General features: G+C 38.1%; 1 protein-coding gene across 2 annotated transcripts in view; it reads right to left on the reverse strand.

The window, feature by feature from the left end:
• The window catches only part of abcc8b (ATP-binding cassette, sub-family C (CFTR/MRP), member 8b), a 33,021-nt gene that overhangs the window by 10,292 nt on the left and 647 nt on the right, over nucleotides 1-22,082 (reverse strand). Inside the window, exons 2-27 of one of the 2 annotated variants that reach the window (XM_073853442.1) lie at nucleotides 21,611-21,770; nucleotides 21,376-21,517; nucleotides 21,084-21,205; nucleotides 20,627-20,793; nucleotides 15,442-15,684; nucleotides 14,740-14,928; nucleotides 13,446-13,610; nucleotides 10,720-10,875; nucleotides 10,506-10,640; nucleotides 10,218-10,380; nucleotides 10,071-10,111; nucleotides 9,735-9,886; nucleotides 9,454-9,556; nucleotides 9,070-9,192; nucleotides 5,850-5,922; nucleotides 5,623-5,728; nucleotides 5,306-5,338; nucleotides 5,187-5,219; nucleotides 5,012-5,110; nucleotides 4,238-4,322; nucleotides 4,048-4,128; nucleotides 3,816-3,953; nucleotides 1,711-1,824; nucleotides 1,534-1,618; nucleotides 1,147-1,176; nucleotides 63-298 (exon numbers count right to left, since the gene is read on the reverse strand). In XM_073853442.1, the coding sequence (XP_073709543.1) occupies nucleotides 63-298; nucleotides 1,147-1,176; nucleotides 1,534-1,618; nucleotides 1,711-1,824; nucleotides 3,816-3,953; nucleotides 4,048-4,128; nucleotides 4,238-4,322; nucleotides 5,012-5,110; nucleotides 5,187-5,219; nucleotides 5,306-5,338; nucleotides 5,623-5,728; nucleotides 5,850-5,922; nucleotides 9,070-9,192; nucleotides 9,454-9,556; nucleotides 9,735-9,886; nucleotides 10,071-10,111; nucleotides 10,218-10,380; nucleotides 10,506-10,640; nucleotides 10,720-10,875; nucleotides 13,446-13,610; nucleotides 14,740-14,928; nucleotides 15,442-15,684; nucleotides 20,627-20,793; nucleotides 21,084-21,205; nucleotides 21,376-21,517; nucleotides 21,611-21,770 (3,174 nt within the window). The remainder of the gene's footprint in view (nucleotides 1-62; nucleotides 299-1,146; nucleotides 1,177-1,533; nucleotides 1,619-1,710; nucleotides 1,825-3,815; nucleotides 3,954-4,047; nucleotides 4,129-4,237; nucleotides 4,323-5,011; nucleotides 5,111-5,186; nucleotides 5,220-5,305; nucleotides 5,339-5,622; nucleotides 5,729-5,849; nucleotides 5,923-9,069; nucleotides 9,193-9,453; nucleotides 9,557-9,734; nucleotides 9,887-10,070; nucleotides 10,112-10,217; nucleotides 10,381-10,505; nucleotides 10,641-10,719; nucleotides 10,876-13,445; nucleotides 13,611-14,739; nucleotides 14,929-15,441; nucleotides 15,685-20,626; nucleotides 20,794-21,083; nucleotides 21,206-21,375; nucleotides 21,518-21,610; nucleotides 21,771-22,082) is intronic. The other variant, XM_073853443.1, reaches the window with a different exon arrangement.

Consider the following 22,082-nt stretch of genomic DNA (forward strand, 5'->3'; position numbering starts at 1 on the left):
AATACTGTATAAATGTGAGATTTCAAGACATATCGGCTCACATTTCATATTTATTATCTCACCTGTGTTATGGTACAGTTCCTCTCTGTACTTGCTGCTATAACATGTGATGTCCACTGAGCGATCCAGAAGTCTATGGCGACCATAAGTGAGTGTTTAGTGAGCTGAGAGAGAACAAGCATAGGCAGCAGTAGCAGACCGGCGGCTCTCAGGTACGTCGCAAATGAGCTCCAGGGTATAGTGGTCCTGTGACGCAGCTCCGCCCTGAGGCTGTCCTCATCTGTACCAATAGAGCTGTCTGCAAATACAATAACACGACATCCAATCTCATTCTCTAGAAGGTTAAGCAGATTTGAGCCCAGAGAGGACACTCAGATCAGCCGCAATAAACCAACTATTCAATTATTAAAAGGTGAAGTGTGCCATTACTGTAGTGCTACCACGCAAAAGTGTTTGTTTGAGCCAAATAAGAAGATACTGTTTGTACAAACAATGAAAGATTATAGGAATTCATTATTTCTATTATTCGTTTGAATACAACAGAAACGACACGTTTCACCTTTAAGGATTACTATTTGATTAGAGATGCAGTGGCTTAAATATCACTGATATACGGTAATATGTTGTTTATAATATAATGAAATAAGATAAGAATAACAGTTTTGTTTGAATTACTTGATTTTAATGTACTCATGCATGGCATCACAGGGAATATGAGAAATAAACTGAGCAATTCAGGACACCGTGCAGGGTTTTCTCTGTAGCGCTTCATGCATTTGATGACTGTTTAATTCAGAAAGGATTGAATACAGCACATTAACGCAAGCATGAAAATACTGCAGGATGGCTTTAATTCGAAATGGTGATTGGTATCTAATGCGATAATGGTTGCGTAACATGGATTTCATAATGATATAAGGCACTATTAATTAACACCTACAAATGAACTATTATCTAATTTTATAATTATGGCTCACAGGAGCGTATGAAATGTTTTGTGTATTGTATTACGTAACTCTATGAATGGTACTCGGAGTGAGAAGAGCACTCTTTGGTTGTAAGAGCTAAAGTGGAAAATACAAACAATATTAACATCCCCAGGCTGCATGCAAGCAAAGACGAGGATTCATGCCATTAAATCCAGACCTTTTGCTTCGCTAACAGTAACATCGGCAGCTGGGTAAAGCACACAAGTCCATATGGGGAAGCCACCAGCATAGATGTAAAGACAAGAACATTAGAGATCGCACTGATACGACAGATACGTAACACAAGGTGAAATACCTCAACTAATACCTCAACTAATTCTGATGTAACAGGATTACAAGATCTCATTTGGTTAAAAGGTTGTAAATATGCCAAAAATACAATTTTAAATAATTAGTTCAGTACAGTAGTCACCATGCTTTACACCAAAAAGATGTTGCATGATTTCACATTTATGGTAACAATAAAATCAATGAATAGTGTACTAAGACATACAACTCATAACTACTAAATGCATTATTCATTTTCTGAACTGAGATGTTTTACCTTCATCCTCATCTTCTGTGGCCAACGTGTCTGTAGAGTACGTGGCCCTCCTGAAACTCTTTCTCCTCAGCTCTGTAGAGTTTTCCTATGCAGATGTTTCAGATGCACAGCATAATGTGATTACATAAATTCTACTGTTAAAGTAGATTTTTTGATAGAAAAGACATAAAGTTTTACTTTATTTTGTCTGTTCATTAATGTTATCCACTGTTCAAACAGTTCAGGCTCGGCCAATTGGATGTCTTTTAAGCTCCCTTGTGTTTGCACCGTCCCATCCCGCATGGCTATTATCTGGTGGATCACAATAATGAAAGCATACATACTAAATAGGAAACAAATAGGTTCATATTTCTTGTAGAATATAAAACTAGTAAACCAAAGTAATGGTTAAAATGTTTATCATACTGATAGATCAGTCTTTAAAGGGACATTCCAGTTTTTTTGAAAATATGTTTATTTTCCAGCTCCCCTAGAGTTAAACATTTGATTCTTACCGTTTTGGAATCCATTCAGCTGATCTCCGGGTCTGGCGCTAGCACTTTTAGCATAGCTTAGCATAATCCATTGAATCAGATTAGACCATTAGCATCACACTAAAGATTTAACCAAAGAGTTTGGATAATTTTCCTATTTAAAACTTGACTCTTCTGTAGCCACATCGTGCACTAAGACCGACGTAAAATTAAAAGTTGCGATTTTCTAGGCAGATATGGCTAGGAACTATACTCTCAAACTGGTGTAATAATCAATGACTTTGCTGCTGTAACATGGCTGCAAAATTGAAAGTAACCAAGGGGACTGTTTCCATGTTACATCAGCAAAGTCCTTGATTATTACGCCAGTTTGAGAGTATAGTTCCTAGTTATATCTGCCTAGAAAATCGCAACTTTTAATTTTCCGTCGGTCTTAGTACATGATGTAACTACAGAAGAGTCAAGTTTTAAATAGGAAAAATATTGAAAGTCTTTGGTTATTTTTTAGCGCGATGCTAATGGTCTAATCAGATTCAATAGATTATGCTAAGCTATGCTAAAAGTGCTAGTGCCAGACCCAGAGATCAGCTGAATGGATTCCAAAACAGTAAGAATCAAATGTTTAACTCTAGGGGATGCTGGAAAATGAGCAGATTTTCAAAAAAAGTGGAGTGTCCCTTAAAGTTGGATTGGATAAAAGCATTTGCTAAGTGCGTAAATGAAAATGTACAGTATATGATACATCGGCAAAAATATGGTTTATGTTAGTATGATACACCAATGTAAGTATGCATTTATTAATTTAGCAAATGCTTTCAAGATAACTACAATAAAATTATACATTTATATATAAACATAATCCTTTTCAGCCAGTGAGGGAGATTCTGGCCATCTAAACTATTAATATTCATTTTTTTGCTAGTACTACTACGTTATTTCTATTATCACGTCTGCCATAACTAGTATCATATCACTTATTTTTTAATATGTGAGCTGGTGTGCGATAGTGAGGAACATATATGGGTATATGGGATAACAGTTGTCAGTTAAAGGTACATTATGCAGGTTTTAACGGCATCTAGTGGTAAGATTGCGAATTGCAACCAATGTCAATTTCGAAATGCAATGAGAAGCTACGATAACTGCAACAGGAATCATATCATCGTCTGAGCAATGTAAACATGAAACGCTCTCTGTGGAACAGTTTGTCTGTTTAGGGCTACTATAGAAACATGACGGAGACTTTCATGTATGGAGACCCGTGGTGTATGGAGATAAAAACGGCTCATTTTAATGTAATTAGAACAATACAGTTTATTATGTAGGGTCTGTATACACCACTGATAATATAGTTAGGAGCATTTCTGTCAATAGGTCCTCCTAAAATTGAGACAATGCACCTTGCACCTATAAAGGTACATTTTAGAAGGATCTATTGACAGAAAAGCAATATAACATACAAAACTATATTATCAGTGGTGTACAGACCTTATATAATGAACCTTAATGTTTAAATTACAGTACGATGGGCCGTTTTTATCTACATACATCGTGGTCCCCTTAAATGGAAGTAACCGCCATGTTTCTACAGTATCCCTAATCGACATCACTTTATTGTCTCAGACGACGACATTTTTGTTCTGTAGCGGTTACCGTAGCTTTTCTATGCGTTTCGAAAGGAAGGGGTGAGCAGTGGACTGAGCCGTTGGTTGCAATTCGCAACCTCACCTCTAGATGCCGCTACAATCAATCTACACAGAGCACCTTTAAATTGATATGCTTTTCTGAAAAAAATTAAAATCTTCTCACCCAGTCTGCATTAGGTAAGTACTGGAGTTTGTGGGTAACTAAGACAACAGTCCTCTTTTCTTTTTTAAGGAACTTGAGGATTCCTTCATGCATGAGGTGGTCACTGAGATGAATGTCCAGAGCAGAAAATGGGTCATCCTAGAAGTACCAGTGATGGGGTGTTGACTCATTTTTATCACGTTAGAGTGTTTTAGCTATGATATACTGTAGAATAGGAATTTGGTGAACTCACCAGGAAAACCACGTTGGTGTGTTGATAAAGAGCTCGGGCTATGCTGATTCGCTGCCCACAGCCTCCAGAGAGAATGATGCCCTGCACGAAAAAAAAAATTAGAACAGATGCACACAGATTCAAGTTTTGTTTAGTCAATGCTATAATACATGAAATAATACATGACACAGGTGACATCAGTCAGACGTACCCTTTCTCCAATCACTGTTTGGTCACCTTGTGGTAGTGTATCAATATCTGGCTGTAACTGGCAGACCTCAATCACTTCTTTATATCTGAGAAAATGATCAGGGAGATTATACAGTATGGTTAAAAAACTGTTTTTTTTTTCATATTACAGAACTCATAAACATTTTATAAAGAGAGAAAATGTGTCATCTGTTTGATAAGTAATGTGTATTTCATTAATTCATAATTTGTTGCAGTGCTAAAATGAATTATTTCTTGTTCTCATCCAAGGTTTTTGATCGTGTCCTTATTGTACTACTGTATATAAAGCAGGCATACTATGAATGATTCATCCTGGAAAAATTTCCTGTGGGAATTTGACAAGGACAGTGACTATGTATGTGAAAGGATGCCGAAGGTCCTGCCTAGTTTCTGAAGGACCTACTGAAGACAAACTAGCAGACTAAAAGAAATACAGCTACTCTTAAGAAATACTAAAACCAACTCTCACGCACCAGCTCTCATTTTGTTTCCTATGATAACAGTGCCCTTTGGGAATTCCTTTAAAATCCTGTCGAAATCCGTTTTTCTAGGTAGGTAAAGGGCACGATGGAGATAAAACTACTGTAGCCTTTGGACTTACAGTAAGACTCACAGTTGTAGTCATTGTGTTTGTGCAAAGTGCTGCGAGGGGACACGAGGATGAGGGGACATTTTCGTCCACACGTGTCTTTCGCATAAATGAACAAGGATTTTCAGGATAAGGAAATAATGGGAATACTTGATTTTAGGATACCTCTTTTCACTGGGTGTCATGTCAAACAGGATGTTCTCCTCAATCGTGCCATTTAAGAGCCAGGGCCTCTGTGAAATGTAGCCTACTGGACCTCTCTTCCTGAAAATCAAAACGTATTGGTCTTGGTGACTTGTAAAATGTGAATGAAGAATGAAAAATAAAATAGAAGACTTACCCAGGTGGTTGTCGTGCATTCATACAATGTATGCTGTATGACAAAAGCAAAACAAATTTATTTACGAAATTATTATGTTGTTGAATTTTTTAGTAAGTTATATTAATGCTATTTTATACCTTAGATCATCATCTGAATCACTCTTGGGTAAACTATGGAAAAATGCAGAAGTATTAACATGAGATTATAAGCAAATACTTTTGATCAGATGAGGATATTGCTCTTATTTCTGTAACTGTACAGGTATAGCATAGTGCAGATAATGCTTTGGGTTTGATTCCCAAAGTTTATGTGAACTAATGTATACCCCAAATCCATCGCTTTGGAATAAAGTATCTGCAAAATGCACACACGTTATTGTATCGATACAGTACAGCCTCTCTATTGGTTATTTTTAATATTACAATTCAGCATTAAGATGAACTTTTTGTTTCACCTGTTCCATGTGATGCTTCCAGAGATCTTTTTCATTTCTCCTAGTGCCGCCAACAAAAGTGATGATTTCCCGCTTCCTACTTGCCCTACGATCATCGTCAGCTGACCTTATACACACACAAACAACAGTGAACGCAGAGAAAGATTAGTTAGCCTTATGCTTACGTAAGTATAATACTGCAGAAACCGTATAATACTGTACGTAGACATGCAAACACAGGACCTCACCAAAGGGAACCTTTATGTTGATATTGGTTAAAGTCGGGCATCCCTGTGTCCACGAGAAGTAGCCATTTACAATCTAACCATATAAAACAGAAGAATGCAAAGTGTTAAAGTTGATGTCTGCAAATATTTTGTTCTCCTATCTCAGCCCAATAATCAAACACAACTACTGGTTAGCTATTTTTGGATTATCCTTATCTGTGAGGCTTACATAACATTGCCCTGTTTGTTTGAATGGCCAAACATAGCCATATTATTCAACCAGTGGTGTACTTTTTGCCCAAATATAGACACATTAATCATGTTTGCGATACAAATGGGAAATTTAATCAAAGCCTAGCGTTGTAATTAATTTAAGCATTTTATTATTAATAATATTTGTTTTATCTCTAGTTGCTTTCCAGCTAGTTGATATTATTAAAATATAGTTTAGATTTATTGTACATTTTTAAACATCTGTTATAAGACATTTAGGGAAGTCACGCCACTAGGCGGCCATCTTTGCAAAGCCTTCAGACAGTTAAGTTAGTCATGCAAGAGTAAAGTCCTATCTACTTGAATAGGTCAAGACAGTTATCTCTAAAACCATTGGCTAAAATCTAAATTTAACAACATATTTCTGACCAACAATTAAACCTGACTAACTGATCAACGGTATGATACCTTTTGTTTCTTAAGCACAAATTAGACTAAAAAACACCTCTTTTCAAAGTCATTTTAGCTACTGCGCATGTGCACAGGTTGGCAAGCTCCTCACGTGACTTAGACTTAGAGCCCCTCCCCTAGAGAATCGTCAATGTTTTTGTTTTTTTTTAAGTTATATTTTTGGCCACTTTTGCCTTTATTTAACAGTGAGTAAGGAGAAGACAGTAAAGTACAGGGAGAAGAAAGGGGTATGGGATCGGCAAATGACCACGAGCTGGGAATCGAATTCGGGTCACCGAAAGTGCGAAAGCACCACATGTCGGAGTGCTGCCCACTACACCATGAGCAAAATAAATTGTAGATTACCTTAGGTCAAATGATAGCTAAAGCATCTCACAAACTACACTGAGTTAACGTTACTGTGTAAACTTAATGTATACAACGTGTACAACTCCAGATTGGTTTTCACATAGCAGTGATCCTAGATCGCTGTCTGCCCTCATCTTTAGAAAAACCAAAACATTTGATATTTTCAATTAGGTATTTGTTACAGAGTTTGGTTTAGCCACTAGCCAGACCATTAAACAAACAGAGACCGGAAGTAACTTTATTGAACGCTTACATAAAATTGTTTTAATTAGTCTACACTTATTGCTGTTATCCGACAATAATATTGCCAACTGTTACTTAACCCAGCTAGCATTCTTGTTACATGTATATGTTTATATTTATTTATTTATTTAGAACCATAAATGCTTGTTTTACTCTAACAACACACATGCGCTTAAAGTTGTGCATAACCTCAGCACCATTGCATGTGCGCTACAGAGACATGCACGTGAACTGTGCATGCACATTAATAACGCACTTTCTAGATGCTTTGTGTTTACGTTTTATAGTAGTTTTAACTAGTGGATTTATTTTAATTGTTGTATTTTACTCATATGTTAAATTACAACTAGGGATGCACCGAAATTTCGGTTGCCGAAAATTTCGGCCGAAAATGGCATTATCGGTTTCGGGCCGAAATAAAAAATCCAGCCGAAAATGTAAACCGAAAATGAATGTCAACCGCGCCCCTCCCATCTGTGCGCTAGCGCTTGGGTTTCACTCATGGTGATCAGTCGTCTCCCACCACTCCCCTTCGTGCTTAATAGTGCTGCAATGACGCGTCGATGTCATCGATTACGTCGACTACGTGACGCGTCACGCTGTTTACATTAATCTCGCGTAATGGCGGCTTCTGCTCCTGGCAGTGTTATCCATACATTTATTTGTTTGTGTGCGCCACAAAATCAACAATGGTCGCAATATTTACATTTTCATTTAAAACAGCTTCATTTATTGTTGTGAGCGCTCGGTGGTGCCTCTCTTGTGCACGCTCTCTCTCTCTCTCTCTCTGTGCGTGAAGCCCCTAGACAGCGCCTCTCATACATGACACTGAGTAAAAGAAATTAAAAGTTGGATGTGTTTTCCATGCGGATTCCTTTGTGTACTTGCATTTACACATAAACGTCAGATGTTACTGACAGGGAAGACGACTGATTCGAGTTTATCATGAAAGGTTAGCAGTGTTTTCCCACACACACTGGTTCTCTATGTGCTTGTGCGCGAGCTCGCTCTCTCCTATGCCCGCGCATGCCTTCTGTAGTAACTCTGTGTAATGGCAATTTTGTAATTTGCGCCGAATTGTCTGCGATGTCTCGTTTATAAATCAAGATTTTAGTAACTTAGTAGTTAAAGTAACAGCTGGTTGGATTAAACACAAGGTTATTGGGTCATGTTTAGTCACTATTTTCATAGTCTTTGGGGTGGTTTCCTGGACAGAGATTAGCTTAAACCAGAACTAGACCTTAGTTTAATTAGGAAATATAATTAGTTTAAACAAACATGCCTTACTAAAAACATTACTTGTGTGCATTTTGAGGACAAACTAAAGGCACTGATGTTTTTAAAGATATGTCAGTGCAAGATGTTTTCAGTTTGGACAGCTCTATTTATTTTAGTCTAGTACTAGTCTAATCCCTGTCTGGGAAAACGCCACTATATGTCTGACAACTAAACAGATAATATGTGAAAATAGCATTCAGTTGTGTTAAAATGCTAATTTCAGACCTTATTAATGTACAACTTTGTTCTTTTTTATAAATGTTGGCAATTTCTTTATTGTTTATTAGATTTTTCCCACCTTTTTGCTGATCCGAAAAATAATCTGATCTGTGCCTCAAAAACTGTAATGTGATCCGAACTGTGAGTTTTTTTTATTCGTCACACACCCCTAGTAAAGTTAGTACACAGTGATAGCCATAAATGCAATTGTACTAATAACTGGCATAATAATTTATTTCGGTGTTTCGGTTTTTCGGCCTTGGTTTTCGGTTTCGGCCAAGAATTTTCATTTCGGTGCATCCCTAATTACAACAATTAAAATAAATCCACTAGTTAAATGTCTGTATTTGTATTTTTCTGTTTCAGAACCACACAATTCTTATACATAACGTTTTCTTAGATATCATTGACCTGACCAGCAACCTGTAGCCTTCATCAATTTAACCAGTAGTTAGAAATTTACACTAACCTTAATACAGATTTCCTCCTCTCGGAAAGAAAGTTCTTGGTCTTCTTGCTGAAAGTTCCTGTTAACATCCTGTTTGGCTTTATTCTTACGATTTACCAGCTTGGCCTGAAGCTGTAACGCATACTGAAGGGAGAGAGCAAAAACGTGTCCATTCAACCAATTCAATAGCAATTTACTGTAGTAATGCTGAGCACTGACACAATTTACTTATTATACAATGAAAAAAAGGTATGGCTAATGATCAAGCTTTGGTCTTAATTTATTTTAGAATAAATCTTAGTCTAACTTTTAAACGCAGTACTCTGAATTTTTTTTTTAAACAGAAATTTCCTAAGATTATAAACAGATTTGTACTGTAACTATTAACTGCATTGTTAAACTCACAACAGACTTAATACTGCTGTTGTTCTTTGGTGGAGGCTGGACTGGAGGCTCATGATCAATTTCAATCTCTGCACTGCCAAGAAATTCACCCAGTTTCTGCACACTGAGAAAGAGGAAATATCTGCAGTTATTAAAGCTCAATGACATTAAATTCACTGAAGCTGTGTGATAACAAACAACGAGGAAGAAAAAAATAAAAGATTAATTTAGGTATTCATGTGGATGAATGACAATCAGAATGCTCCCTATTGAAAGACTTTAGGGCGAGAGCTGTCAATCACCTTACAAGAGCCTTGACTGTGGAGTGCAAGACACTGGAAAGCAGGAAGAGGGGCGTGACCAGGATGTGGAAGAGTGAGAGGGATCCGAAAGCCACAGCGGGAGACAGATCGAAGTCTGTCGCACTGTGCACGTTCACATGAACCACAAATATCTGTCGAAAAAATTGCATAAAAATATTTTTAAAACTTGGGATATCAAAAACATTAGCCATGACATTGTGTTGTGACCCTAAAGAAAGTAGCTTTAGCTTGTTAAGGTCATCATTTTAAGGGAACTTGGCTGTTTTCTTTTTGAATGGCTGGGAAATAATATCTGCACCACAGTCACACACTTACCGTGAGAACAGCAGCAATTGGAATGGCAGCATTCATGAAAACTGCAGGAAAAATAAAAGGAAAATTATAACATTTCCAGTAAATGATGTCATCATTTGCACTGTTTCAAAGCAGCTTTACAGAAAACATTTTAAGGATGAGTCTCACTAGAGAGGGAGGTATAAAGTGCAAATGCTCTGAGATTGGTCAGCTCCTTCTCGCGTATATCCTCCACGCTGGATCTGAAGATGTGCTCCCATGCGTAGAGCTTCAGGAGTTTGATTCCCCTTAACAATTCATTGGTTTTCTTCAGTCTTTCACTTGTGTGTTCCTGCAATGACATGAGGTTACGCCACATTCAGAACAATATTATAATAAATTTCTGGCGATATAGACTGGAGACTTTGAAGATTGTATGGCACAATGAAACCACACTAGCATACATTAGATGCTCACCAGTGTACTCTTCTGTGCACGTGAAAGTCGAGTGGCCACAAAATACTGCAAAGGTGCCAGAACAGCGATGACAGCTGCACCGATCAGAGCGCTCACACCCAGCAGATAATACAGAAGTATTACTCCAATGACAATCTGTACATGACAAAAAATAACAAAATCACTTTATTAATGTTCAATGACTCTCAAGATAAACCAAACGTTTTCATGATACCTGAACCGGCATGGCCCACAGGTTCGGACAGAGAAAGAAGAACCACATGAGGTGGTTGGTGTCACGTGCCACCAGGCTGCAGATCTGAGCTGTCGTCATGTCGCCCATAGACATGTTGGAGGTGCACAGACGCATGATCTTATTGTAAATCTTAGTCTGTGGGAAAATAAATATTAGCATTACTCTTAGAATAATAGATATCAATAATAATCAAAAGTATTATTAATTACAGTTTACAGTATCATTAAACACATAGCTAATGGTACATGACCACTGTAGTTTGTAGACAACACTTATTGTTTGCTTATGAACAGTCTCAATCCTGAAATTGTATCCTATTATATCCCTAAATAAGGAAATATCCTAATATACTGTCTAGCTTTACAGTATCGCAACTGCATTGCAACCCGTATGTACAGTATTGTATTGCAAGATTAGACTGCCCTACATCTGATAGATCACTTTTTTGAGGGTTTTGATGTTAAGACATTACAATTAAAGCTTATTCTTACCTTTGATCAAGCTTTAAAGGCAGAATAGGCAGGAATTATCTAAAAAAACTTTTTTACAAATTTGTTTAAACTGACTTTATATATCAATACATAAGTAAAATGTAAGTACTCTGAAAAAGAGAGTGTAGAGATCGAGTGTCTGTATACCTCTCTGCACTGTTTTAAACACAGCTAACTTTTCCATTCACTCCACCCCCTCCCTTCTGGGTTTCTTCTTAAGCCACGCCCCCAAAACACATGAACGCGCGAATTACCTCAGACAAGCGGAGAGGAAGGAGCGCGGTGCATGTAATAACATCAAGTCACAATCACATGTAATAATACACCTAACTTTATCACTAGGAATATAAACAGCTTGCTTTTATAAACGGATGGCTTTTAGTACTCACTCAGCCAGTGTTTTGCATGGAAGAGTTTCTGTGATGAAAGCATTGTTGACTCTGACGAGGACTACACTCCGCATACAATACTGCTACTGCATCATCGACTCGAGGAAAAGCCACGCGATATTTCCTCTCGTTTGATTGCTTCATTTATTCCTTTTTTGCCTTCGCTGACTGGCTATGCAGGTACTGTAAGATGTGAATGCAGTTTCTGTGAGTTGTTAGTGCTATTTCTCTGCTGTACTATTGCTCTTCGTATTGCCTCGTGCACGTTCAAATCAATCGGGTGTGCGCATGTCTGGGCAGATCCCATAGCAACGGGTGGAGCCATGGTCGCGAGAGAGAGTGATATTTAAGCAAGCTAATCATATGTTTCGTCCCGGATGGAAATAATTAACTGTGTTTAACACAGTCGTGAGAGGTCTACAGACACTCGAGTTTTATACTCTCTTTTTTAGAGTACTTACATTTTAATTATGCATTTGTATATAAAGACAGTTTAGACAAACTTGTAAAAAAGTTTTTTAGATAATTCCTGCCTACTCTGCCTTTAATAGTAAGGCATCACATCATACTGACACAAAAGCAAGTACAGTTTATTGACCAGTGGCGGCCGGTGACTTCTCTTCAGAGAGGCAAGAATTAAAAATGTGTTTGGCATGTCAAAATACACTCACCTAAAGGATTATTAGGAACACTATACTGTACTAATACTGTGTTTGACCCCCTTTCGCCTTCAGAACTGCCTTAATTCTAGGTTGCACTGAGTCAACAAGGTGCTGAAAGCATTCTTTAGAAATGTTGGCCCATATTGATAGGATAGCATCTCGCAGTTGATGAAGATTTGTGGGATGGACATGGTCAGAAACAATGCTCAGGTAGGCTGTGGCATTTAAACAATGCCCAATTGGCACTAAGGGGCCTAAAGTGTGCCAAAAAACATCCCCCACACCATTACACCACCACCACCAGCCTGCACAGTGGTAACAAGGCATCCATGTTCTCATTCTGTTTATGCCAAATTCTGACTCTACCATCTGAATGTCTCAATAGAAACCGAGACTCTTCAGACCAGGCAACATTTTTTCAGTCTTCAACTGTCCAATTTTGGTGAGCTCATGCAAATTGTAGCCTCTTTTTCCTATTTGTAGTAGAGATGAGTGGTACCCGGTGGGGTCTTCTGTTGTTGAAGCCCATCCGCCTCAAGGTTGTGCATGTTGTGGCTTCACAAATGCTTTACTGCATACCTGGGATTTAACGAGTGGTTATTTCAGTCAAAGTTGCTCTTCTATCAGCTTGAACAGTCGGCTCATTCTCCTCTGACCTCTAGCATCAACAAGGCATTTTCACCCACAGGACTGCTGCATACTGGATGTTTTTCCCTTTTCACACCATTCTTTGTAAACCCCAGAAATGGTTGTGCGTGAAAATCCCAGTAACTGAGCAGATTGTGAAATACTCAGACCGGCCCGTCTGGCACCAACAACCATGCCACGCTCAAAATCGCTTAAATCACCTTTATTTCCCATTCAGTTTGGAGTTCAGGAGATTGTCTTGACCAGGACCACACCCCTAAATGCATTGAAGCAACTGTCATGTAATTGGTTGATTAGATTATTACATTAATGAGAAATTGAACAGGTGTTCCTAATAATCCTTTAGGTGAGTGCGTCATGTAAATCTATGTGCATCATGTCCAAATATGTGCATGCTGCACATGCGTCGATAGGGTTTATGATATAAGAGACGCTCATGTTCACAAAAGCTTTGCATTTACTCGCCCTCTGAAAAAAATCACCGGCCGCCACTGTTATTGCCAGATAAGTCTTACCTGTACGGCTCCCCTGAGCTTTATTCCGGTCTCTATGGCGACATAATAAGATGCCTGTAAAAAGGTCCTCTGCAAGAGCAAAGCCAAGAAAAGCAGCACAGCCAGAACATATGCGTTTGCTAAGAATGCTTCAGAGGAGATAAAGTGCATGCCAAGCAACTTGATCTGCAAGAAAAAGTGTGCAAAAAAAACTGTTTACAAGGTCTCAGAGATCAATTTTTTATCCTTAATGATTCATAACGAAATAAATAAACAAATTAATAAAGAAAGAAAGAAAGAAAGAAGGAAAGAAAGAAAGAAACAAATAATGAAAAAAGAAAGGTACCTACAGTACGTGCCCAACAAACAGACATAAGGGCAGACTAATAAATCATATGAGGCAACAAATAAGCAACCCGCGCTCCCCCACACATACAATTATTAAAGCCACCAGAAGCACAACATCATCTAATAGCATGTAATACATTTCTAAGACCTGAAGGCATAGAAAAGGCTCTTAAAATCATATATCACAGCAATTGTTGTGCTGGTGAAGCCTATTAAACGTGTTCAATTGATATTATGGGATGTGAGGAGCACATGCAATTCTCCTTCTGTTTAGAGTATCATCCAAATTAACCAGGAGGTTTTACACCTAAAAACTATGTTAGCCTTGGGATATTAAGTTTTTTTTTTTAGTAAAAACTCTGCCATGGTACATAACACGATGCAAAATGATACAATAACAATGATTTATATGAATCCTCATCACCAGGATATAATGCGAATGCTTCTGATGTATTAAGTAAAATATGCAGGAGCACACACGCTGTCTCTACAATTAAGGAACCGAAGTGCATGTTTCCCAAGTGTTTATCTATTAGTATTCATGGATAACACAGTTGGAATGTGAAATGATCTTGCTGCACGACATTAAGACATCACATATCGGTACCAGCTGTTGTAGCAGACTAAAATGCTGTATACCCCTGTGCTTTTAGGAGTAGTAGAGTCAAAAAATGTCTATTATATACATTTAAACATTCATTTAAAACATTATGGTATATGTATGTGGCTTTATAGGTTTAGCTGGATAATAAGCTTGCATCAAAATACCAATATATGTGTCAATAGTTCAGAGTGCAATGGTAAATTTAATACTTAGCATCTCAGAGGAGAAGCATTAACAGCAATAGCAGACTCACAACTGTGCTATTATACTAAATATAAGCATTTGTCGGGTGACTATATGATGTTCACTATAATAGCACTCTTGCATGTGTAATGTTGTTTAAGCATGACTGTGTATTGTTACCGGAGGCAAAACGGTGTGGTTATCACTGCTGATATGATAAACTATCCCAGAGATGCAGAGCGGACCAGCAAAGCCCAGCAGGTCTGCCACGAAGCGAAACGTAATGCTTAGCATCAAAGGTCCACCGAATGCCTGACGTAAAGCACGCCAGATCCACCTCGACCCTTTCAGGGGGACAGGACCCTTCTCCTATACACAGAGTGAAAGATGAGAAGTGAGTTCACAAGGTAGGTTTGTGGTTGCCAACTGGCTGAAACCCTAATTATAAGAGATTTGGTGACTATTAAATTTTAATCGCCTTTAATTTGGTAAATTAGTAACTGATGTACAAACATCCACACCCATTTTTTAGCATCTATCACTACAGCATCTTACATAAGTCACCTAATCTGAAGTGTTTCAAGAAGTCGCTTCTGTGTTTTACGAGTTAAAGACATATTCATTCTGATTATATCTGGGTGTCTACACAAGTATAAACCATAAGTACAAAACAATAAGCATCATCCAAACAATGGCATTTTTTTAAAGGCCACCAAAGTCAACACGAATTTGCTAAATTTGAGAGTGTAAGGGACAACACTGCTCTTACGTAATATCTGCTTACATTATTTTAACTTTACATGCTGCCTTGTGATATTCTCCATAAAAGCACACAGCCATTGAACTGATGTCTATATAAAACCTTAATGTGTGTTAATGTACCCTTTGTGTGTCGAAGGCTTTGCGGAGCCTTTGGTAGTTAGTAAGAGCCCTCGTGGATATGGGCAGCTTGCCGATGGTCTTCAAGTCAATAGGACGCTGATGTGCAGAGGTGATAAAGGTGTTCATCCACCAATATGTGCTCTTGGACAGCAGGTTGACAAATGGCTGCAGGAACCGAACACCCAGATCCTGAAGATCATCAGGTGGCTTTACCTCTGTGGACTGTGGAAACCACATGTAGCGCTGAAACAGAGCAGAAAAGGTCAGATTTGTTTACTCTGTAAAGAATCAGAAAATAATATTACTGAACTAGTTAAATAGAAGATTTCATCAGACACACGCGCATTGCAGAGGTGGAAAAAGTAATAAAATATTGTACTCAAGTAAAAGTAAAGTTACTTTAATAATATTTTACTTAAGTAAAAGTAAAGTTACTTGTCCAAAAATCTACTCAAATAAAAGTAAAAAGTAAGTCATTTTAACTTTACTCAGAGTAAAAGTTACTTTTTTTACAGCGTGAAGAGGTGGAGGATTCTAGTATAGTTCAAAAACGACAAGGGAATATACATATCAAACTAGTTGTTTTTAATTGTAGGAACATCTTTACAATTAAAGTGCAATAACAAAAAGTTAATAAAATAAAAAGCTTTTTTAAAGTAAGAAACATTTATGGAATTGTTTAATGATTTTACATGTGAGTTATGCACTTTTGAAGGTGGTCAGCAGCTTGTAAATACAATCACTATAGTAAGGTTGTAATTGATGTATTGCTGGTAACATACATTATTTTATTAAACTATATCTAGTTTAAATGAGCATATAATGAGATGAGTGCCATGTCTATATACATTTGACACGTTTATTGTCTTCTTTCTTCCCTGACCTGGGTACCTGATGACCTTTATTCTTCTCTCTCTCTCTCTCTCTCTCTCTCTCTCTCTCGCTCTCTCTCTCTCTCTCGCTCTCTGCAATGTCTAATGACCTACGCATTCGAGGACGTTTTGAAGTTGTGTTTGACTTGACGCGAAGCTGCTAGACCTCGGAAGATAATGCGCATGGTATTAAAAACGCGCCGTGCAATTTCGAACTTAAGAGCATGAATCCTACCTTTCATAGGAATGAAACACTCGCTTCGCGTCAGTGGAAAGTGGTCGCTTAAATATGACCAGGGGTTTCTTTCATTAGATTTGAACTGAGGCGGGTCTGCATTAGCGCGCGCCTGTCTCGTCCGTCTCCATGGTTCTTTTTGCGCGTTCCCCGGGCCCCGCCCATTTACATCCGTTGCGCGTCTTTATCACCTTGCTTTTTAAAATATTTTTTTACTCAGTAACGGATATGATTTAAAATGTAGCGAAGTACAATACTTTAAATAAAACATACTTAAGTAAAAGTAAAAGTACAGATTTTAAAAACTACTCAAAAAAGTAAAAATACACAAAAAAACTACTCAATTACAGTAACGTGAGTAAATGTAATTCGTTACTTTCCACCTCTGGCGCATTGTCACGGCTACGCGTCTAGACAGAACTTAAAGGGAAAATATGCTCGTTTTCCAGATCCCCTAGAGTAAACATTTGATTTTAACTGTTTTGGAATCCATTCAGCTGATCTCCGGGTCTGGCTGTACCACTTTTAGCATAGCTTAGCACAATCCATTGAATTTGATTAGACCATTAGCCTTGCGCTCAAAAATAACCAAAGAGTTTCAATATTTTTCCTATTTCAAACTTAACTCTTTTGTAGTTACATCGTGTACTAAGACAGATGGAAAATTAAAAGTTGCAATTTTCTAGGCAGATATGGTTAGGAACTATACTTTCATTGTGGCGTAATAATCAAGGACTTTGCTGCCGTAACATGGCTGCAGGAGGTGCAATGATATTATGCAGCAGCCCAAAATAGTCCCCTTAGCATCTTTCAATAGCAGAGGACTATTTTCGGGCACTACGTAATAACATTGCGCCTCCAGCAGCCATGTTACTGCAGCAAAGTCCTTGATTATTACGCCAAAATGAGAGTATAGATCCTAACCATATCTGCCTAGAAAATCGCAACTTTTAATTTTTCGTCGGTCTTAGTACACGTAGCAACTACAGAAGAGTCTTTTAAATAGGAAGTTTTAAATAGGAAAAATATTGAAACTCTTTGGTTATGTTTTTAGCGTGATGCTAATGGTCTAATCAGATTTAATGGATTATGCTAGTAAGCTATGCTAAAAGTGGTATCGTCAGACCAGGAGATCAGCTGAATGGATTCCAAAACGGTAAGAATCAAATGTTTAACTCTATGTGTGCTGGAAAATGAGCATATTTTCAAAAAAAGTGGGGTGTCCCTTTAACTATCAGAAATAAACTACTCTAAGCACTTTGTTGTTATTGATTCTTTGCAGAGTTTACCGAAAGTTACGTTTGTTCCACGAAAACCGTTTGTTTATGATATTACTGCTAAAACCATGTATAATACGTGGGCAATAGTGCCCTTAGATGATGTTTCAGTCGGACTTGCAACCCAAAGGTCACCAGTTTGAGTCTCATGGCTGGCAGGTTGTGACTGAGGTGCCCTTGAGCAAGGCACATTTCTCCCAGTTGCTCTCTGGGTGCTTAAGTGACAGCTGCCAACAGCTCTGGTTGTGTGTGTGTTCACTGCTTTCTAGGATGGGTTAAATGCAGAGGTCACATTTCAAGTATGGGCTACTCCATAAATCACGTCACTTTCATTATTAGTATTTTCCTACGCTTTATCTTTTCAAGCTGACTGACGTCTTGTAACTGCCTAAAATTTTGCCTTAAAGGAATAGTCTACTCATTTTCAATAATAAAATATGTTGTTGCCTTGGCTGGGAGCTGTTGAGTCATCCCTCTGTCATCTGTGTGCGTGCACGTAAGCGCTGGAGCGCGCTGCGACGCTTCGATAGCATTTAGCTTAGCCCCATTCATTCAATGATACCATTTAGAGATAAAGTTAGAAGTGACCAAACACATCAACGTTTTTCCTATTTAAGACGAGTAGTTATACGAGCAAGTTTGGTGGTACAAAATAAAACGTAGCGCTTTTGTAAGCGGATTTAAAAGAGGAACCACATCTTACGGCGCCATAGCACTTTCGGGAGCACTTTGACTCGCCTGAAAAGTCCGCTCCCCTTCTCCCCCTAATAATGGGAGAGGGAGGGTGTTACTGCGCCGAGTCGAAGTACTCCCAAAAGTGCTATTACGCCATAAAATGTAGCTCCTCTTTTAAATCCGCTTAGAAAACCGCTACGTTTATTTTGTACCCCCAAACTTGCTGGTATAACTACTCATCTTAAATAGGAAAAACGTTGATGTGTTTGGTCACTTCTAACTTTATCTCTAAATGGTACCATTGAATGAATGGGGCTAAGCTAAATGCTATCGAAGCGTCGCAGCGCGCTCCAGCGCTTCCGTGCACGCACACAGATGATAGAGGGATGTATCGACAATTCTTAGTCCATGCTACGACTACAAGTTTGGATTAACCCCTGTAAAGAATTATTTAATTTAAATTTAAAGGGCACCTATTATTCCCATTTTTACAAAATGTAATAAAAGTCTCGTGTGTGTTCAGAATGTTTGTTCAGAATGTGTCTGTGTCTCTTTTTAGGTCAAAATACCCCACAGATCATTGTCCAAAATGTCCCTATTTTGGTGAAAGGAAAAATGCGCTGTTTTCGTGTCTGTAACTTTAAATGCAAATGAGCTACTGCTCCTTACTCCCTTACAAACAGAGACAATGAGTGTGTTTACATGCAACCAAATAATCTGTTTGTAATCGTATTGATGGCTCAATCGTATTGAAAGATAAAGGGTGAACTCGAACTCGCGCTGGGTGGCGTTGCCAAGTCCTTTGTTTTTTTGCGAGTGATTTAGGCTACTGTTTAAACTGTCTCTGTTTTTTTCTGCGGGTTAAAGATGATAGGATTTCGTTCATTAGTTGTTGGTATTTGGGCTGTAAATGGCCATTTGGGATAGTTTTGAATGTCAATGGGGATGGTTTTAATGTGCGAAGCTGGCAACCCTGGCTGTGCGCTTGTGCAGACATTCAGTTGGAATTATATATAATGTCCATGTAAATGAACATTTTAATCAGATTGCAGTGTTTAAACTATATTGTCATAACCTTAAATCGGATTAAATTCAGTCGGATTGACACAATTTTGTGCATGTAAACATAGCCAATGAGTGCTTTCCGTTAAAATAGATCTGATTCCTGTGAATATAGTCTGAGACAATTGCATCTCACTATTGAGATATGGTGGACAGGATACAACTCACGGATGGTGGAAACTATGGTAATGCAGGACTGTCAGTCAGTGGCTGTGGGCTGGGCTTCATCAGTGTGACATCACATTAACAAAAGTATCAAAACAACATGTCTTTTGAGACCGCTTTAGAGGATTTTTTTCATTGAAGGGTGGTTGTGTTCACACAGTCAACACACATGTCCAAACTAATAATATATATCCCCTTTAAAGAGTTGGACTGAGACTCTATTCACCTCATAGCTACAGAATACAAGCTATCCCAATAAACAGCTTAGCAAAGCAAGGGGAGAGAGGGATTTAGCTCCATCCCACAGCAACTGACGCAGGGTAACAAACATCTGTCAGACCAACAGAAGTTCATTGTGCCCGGCAATGCCATTTGAGTCATCTGTAGACCACATACAAGCCAGGTTTCAGCATTTTAATCCCACACAAAGCAAGAGGGCTTTCATTTATTTCTCTATTATATAACAGACAGAAGGATTCATGCCTGTACCTTCATGGTGAATGTGTCCTTGAGACTTAATTTGTTTCTGTCTGATATGAAGTCAAAGGTTACTAAGCATTTTCCTGGATAGTGAATATGACCACAGATTACTGTACTGTACTGTATATGCATTAAACAGCACAGATCCGCAGAACCTGAAATGTGAATATGTGATTTTAACCACAGCATTTTAAATACTTATACAGTATATGCAAGGTCACTATCAATAAAAGCTGCATTCAGAATCCACCTCACTTGTCACCTTCACCAGTGTGGTCATAACATTTCTGATATGAAGGCTTGGGAAAATGATTAAATGTATATATAACGCAGTTTCAGTACATATTGTCTCCATTAATCCTCTCTGTGTCACATATATACTCAAACACATCCCCCATAATCCCTTGCTCCACGCTTACCCTCCGCAAAATAACATTGATCTCCACGCCCAGCAGCAGTCCGTAGATGAGCGCCAGCAGTCCTGTAATGCAGAAACGTAGCTGCCTCGGGCCAATCCCGTGTTCATCGTACTTCACAAGCTTAATAGTTTTGGTGACAAAGGCCAAGATCCAGTAGATCAGCAATGCTAGATAAAAACAAATATTTGATGAGAAGTACGTTTGTTGCCTTATTTTATACTAAAGAATAAAGACATACATTTGGGTCTATTTTCGCATTCATGGATACTAATAATTACCTGATAATGTGTTTGTTTTAATTACTGATTTGGGAACATTTTAACCAGTGATTTACAGTGAATTCAATTTATGCATATACTGTACTGTAATCAGTATGTGTGAATCGAACCCATGACTTTTGTACTGCTAAAGCAATTCTTTACCAAGTGGTTTACAGAAACAATTATAAATTTTATACCTATAAGCAGCTTGGGAAAGTTGGAGGTCTCTATGTTATGGTAATAGACAATGGAGGTTATGGCAGCCAGTATTCCCAGCCCGGCTGGCATGTAGAGATGGATATGACGGGACTGATTGAACCTGGTGAAAACAGAAAGTCCACAGTAGGTAATAAATTATTTTTTATGAATAAATTTGGCAAAAAATATTATTTTAATAAAATTTTTTTTTATTTAAATAACAAAACGTTTTAAGCCCACTGTGTGTACAGTATATAATAGTCACTAATACCAGCTAACTACAGATCTCACCCATCTGAGACGATTCCCTCAGCAATCTCACACACCAGTACAAACAGCAGGAAAATGGTGAGGAGCCAGCGGAAGTTGTGTCCAGGGAAATGAAGCCACGTGCTGTGATGAATGTGAACCTTGGAGCTCTGACTGCCCCAGCCTACACAACATAAGCACAGAATGACACGACAGTCATGTTTCTTTTTATATTCGGAGAATATAAAGAATGTGCAGATACTGAGAGACATCTCACCAATGAAAAGGATGGGGAAGGTGCTGAACAGAAGGAAGACATGTGGGACGAGGCCTAGAGCATCCAAAAAGCAGCCGTTATTCAATAGGCCATTATCAACTTTATAGGCTGAAGAGTTGTCAGTTCCACAGAATGATACAGTGCTATTGGAGACTGGAGTCTGAAGAAACAAGAAACAAGGCAAATGATGTCTGTAGACTCAGACATGACTATTAAATTATGAAGACTGCATTAAAGATTATATAGCCTACAGTAATTATATGCATGCAGCATTGAAGGATTTGTTGTGTCTCAATGCTGTGGTATTTTTAGGTAAAGCTCACACATTTAATCCTCCAAAGAGTCATATTACAAATACATGCAATGTCCATTTACACTGAAGGATGTTTTAAGTCATCTTCAGTAGCAGGGCAGCCTACATCTCAGTGTATAAGTGATTTTGTTTCTTTCATGTAAAGAAATAATTTTATAT

Source organism: Misgurnus anguillicaudatus, chromosome 15, assembly GCF_027580225.2.
Source record: "Misgurnus anguillicaudatus chromosome 15, ASM2758022v2, whole genome shotgun sequence".
NCBI classification, from domain to species: domain Eukaryota; kingdom Metazoa; phylum Chordata; class Actinopteri; order Cypriniformes; family Cobitidae; genus Misgurnus; species Misgurnus anguillicaudatus.